The sequence below is a fragment of the Vicia villosa genome, linkage group LG6 (genome assembly GCF_029867415.1).
Source record: "Vicia villosa cultivar HV-30 ecotype Madison, WI linkage group LG6, Vvil1.0, whole genome shotgun sequence".
In the NCBI taxonomy this organism is placed as follows: Eukaryota; Viridiplantae; Streptophyta; class Magnoliopsida; order Fabales; family Fabaceae; genus Vicia; species Vicia villosa.
This window is the reverse complement of record NC_081185.1, coordinates 134,105,443-134,108,867: the sequence shown is the minus strand read 5'-3', so window position 1 is coordinate 134,108,867 and position 3,425 is coordinate 134,105,443. Positions and strand designations below refer to the sequence as shown.

The following is a 3,425-nucleotide window of genomic DNA, read 5'->3' as shown; positions in this document are numbered from 1 at the left end:
AAAATTCTAAGAATAAAAAAATAGTTTTTAAAAAAATACATTTTTCTGAATATTACAACTATCAAAATGAAAATACAATAATTGAGAAAAGTATTATTTGATAGCGATAAGGACCTTAATGTTTTATTTGCACTGTCAATTGGATTGCATTTTCACTCTCACATATCAAGAACAGAGGACCAAAGAAGCAGAGAGGTTTTTTCAATTATGTCATGTATGGAGTGATATTCATCACAATATTTGTTGTGATAGGATATAGTTAAAACAAATTAAAAATATTTGCCATTAATTTTATTAAAATAAAAAATTGGTGAAGTAATATTGAAATAGAGAAACACATTTCGTAAAATTACTAGTACAGAGAATAACAATTTTTAATATTTATGTTGATTTTTATAGAAATGGAAATTTTGTTTGATGTATGTTACTGATTTTTATCTGAGTAATAAAAAACTCAAAACCAGTTTCTATTTTCAACGACATGTAATTATTGTTAGGTAAAATAATAACATTATTCAGATTGTTTCATGTTGAATTCAAGTGAAAGACACAAATCTAAAATAATATTATACTGCAATAAATTGTTTGAATGAATAAAAAAAGAGATAACGATAGTATAGAATAGTTGCGTTCGTTTAGCCACTCTAAAATTCAGAAGCAGATTTTTTTGTTCTAGAACCAAAAACTAAAAATAAAAAATATACTTTAGTTCGAAAATGATTTTTTTTTTTCAAGAAATAGAAAATAAAAAAAAAAGTTTGAATTTTTTTTTCAAATATTGAAATTTTTGTTTTCAGATTTTTTTTATGAAATTAAAACATTTGAAAATATAAATTTGGTTTAAAATTGCAAACCGATTATAAACTAGTTTATAAATATAATTTGGTTCTAAACTAGTTTTAAATTGAATTTAAACTATTTTAACAGTTAACTGAATTGTTATTGAAGTGGTTATTGTAAACTGAACCGAACCATAAATATGGTTTGGTTCGGTGTAGTTCATGAATGATGAACACCCCTAATACAAACTCCTCTCCAAGAGGGTTTTAATTATTCGGCAAAATTAACTCTAAATAATGAGACAAAAACATGATTTGCGTTCCATCCAATGAACATACAAGTAGTACAACTTATGAAAAACAATGATAATTCAATGAATCATAACTCTAATAGCTCAGTTATTTCCTCAGCTCTCGCATAAACATCATGCCAAAAATCCATATCTTGACACAAACTCAATGAACTAGAACTAAACACACCTTCATCACCAACTTGAAATTCATAATTATCACCACCAATGTCCATATTGCTAGATTTATCAGACGACAAAACTTCAGACCAGAAATCCTCATCCATTGCAAACTTATTTTCCACCGAATCAACATCATCATTATTGTTACTATTATCTTGATTATTAGTAGTAACAACGCTACTACTAATACTATTATTACTATTATTATTATTATTATTATTATTATTATTATTATTATTATTATTATGGGATGAAATGTCACTAGAACATTGTTCTTGTTTCGCATCGACATCTAATTCCAACTTGCTTTCTTTTTTACTTTGTTTTAAGGTTTCATTGTTGGCTTGTTGGTTTTGTGGCAGCCTCTTCTTCAAATGTGTGTGCCATACGTTTTTGATCTCGTTGTCTGTTCGACCAGGTAGCCTTGCTGCTATAGCTGACCATCTGCAATTTTATTAAAAAATTTAATTAATTAAATATTTGTACAATAAAAAACATGGTGAAATACTATTTTGTATTTTAGTTATTTGTTTCTTTTATATAGGAATATGACATGATGTGATACTAATTTATAAAACATGTGAAAATGTAAAAGAGGCTCTGCAGACAGACATATGTATCTGTTTCTGTCTGGTTATGATTTTGCTTCCCTTAAAATTTAAGATAAATCTAAACCCACTGGGCCTAACCATTATTATTCCTTTTCTCTTTTTTATACAAAAAAATTAATTAATTTATTAAATAGATTTTGTGTCTAGGACAACAAAAATTTAACATTATTGCGTGTGTTCGAACCAAGGATCTCTCGTTAAACTGAAAGAAATTTCTTACTAACGGTTATATATAGAAATTTGGATTCAGTATATTCTAATAATTAAGATGGTGAAAATATAATAATTATTTTTACCTGTTTCCCAACATTTCATGTAAATTGATTATTGCATCTTCTTCTTCTTTGGTAAAGTTACCGCGTTTGATATCCGGTTTCAAATAATTTGCCCATCTCAATCTGCAACTCTTTCCACATCTTAACAAACCTATTGATCAAAGTAACAAAAATGAGAAAAACTAAAACTTTGGTTTATTAATTTAATTCATGAGAGTGATACTATACATGAATTTGAATTCATATGTTGATTAAAAATAAAAACAATTTACCAGCTTGTTTGGGAAGAGCACGCCAGTTGGAATGACCAAAAGTGTTTATATGATTGATGAGGATTCTATCTTCTTCTTGAGTCCATGGTCCTTTCTTCAACCCCATTTTCTCACAACATGGAGCTCTTCCCATTTTGTTATAAAAATCCAAATTCTCTTCTTTTGGATATTTGAAAGCATAAACTTCAGGATCTCTCGTATTTATATATAAATAGAACACTAAAATTAAAACACCAACTTGATCAAAAAGGTGACAATAAAGTTGAGAGTTGAAACTTCAAATGTCACACGAGTAAACTAATTATAGCTGCTTTATTTATAATAATAATAATAGTACAATTTGAATATTATTGTAAAATTTAAAATTTAGTAGTCGCTTTCAATCGTTTGTGTAAATGTACGTCTCTTTTGTTTGTGTGTTTTATTTTATTTGTCAAAAAATAAACGTGGGAATGTGCCTGCTAATATATGTAGCTGTCGACAGCATGACATTTAATCGTGCATTCATTTATGATGATGCCTTATTGACTTCTTCACTTCAACATGTATGTCCTTTATTCAAACTCTTATTGACTTTCAGGTTGCATTAGCAAAATTGTATATGTCTCTTACTATGCCTCTTTATGTGATTTTTCATAATTTACTAAATGTATTTTTTTTAGTTTTTATTTAATAATATGATCATTAAAGCTATAGTTTGGATATAAAAAATGACTAAGTAGAGATGGCAATTGGATTCACACTTGAGACATATGTATGTTTTCCTAGTTTGGGGCAAGTGCCCCCACCAACTTATATATTTTGTGAGTGTGTTCAATAATTCTTGGGGTAGTTCTTGGATTAATAATTTTGAGTTTAGAGTTTTAAAGTCAAACATCTATAAAAGGAATACAACAACAAGGATAACAATTAACACATTTGTCTTAGTTTTTGTTGAGGTTGATAGATTGTTGATAACCATTTTATCAAGTCGTTAAAAAACTATAATACTTTCAATGAACCTTTAATATGAGAA

The 3,425-nt window shown here is 27.4% G+C and overlaps 1 protein-coding gene across 1 annotated transcript; it reads right to left on the bottom strand.

Moving 5' to 3' along the window:
• Positions 1 to 865: 865 nt before the first annotated feature.
• On the bottom strand, positions 866 to 2,650 carry LOC131612444 (transcription factor MYB13-like). The gene is made up of 3 exons (XM_058884238.1): positions 2,411 to 2,650; positions 2,160 to 2,289; positions 866 to 1,696 (listed from the first exon to the last, which is right to left on the bottom strand). The coding sequence occupies exons 1-3, from the start codon at positions 2,541 to 2,543 to the stop codon at positions 1,159 to 1,161; spliced, it is 801 nt and encodes a 266-aa protein (XP_058740221.1). The 5' UTR covers positions 2,544 to 2,650; the 3' UTR covers positions 866 to 1,158.
• Positions 2,651 to 3,425: the final 775 nt, after the last annotated feature.

What these genes read in the sequence shown, in the direction of transcription:
- LOC131612444 (XM_058884238.1), bottom strand. Translation starts at nt 2,543, where the DNA reads ATGGGAAGAGCTCCATGTTGTGAGAAAATGGGGTTGAAGAAAGGACCA. An exon ending in TGCTCTTCCCAAACAAGCTG is followed by an intron (nt 2,290 to 2,410) that starts GTAAATTGTTTT and finishes TTTGATCAATAG; the next exon opens with GTTTGTTAAGATGTGGAAAG. An exon ending in CATGAAATGTTGGGAAACAG is followed by an intron (nt 1,697 to 2,159) that starts GTAAAAATAATT and finishes ATAAAATTGCAG; the next exon opens with ATGGTCAGCTATAGCAGCAA.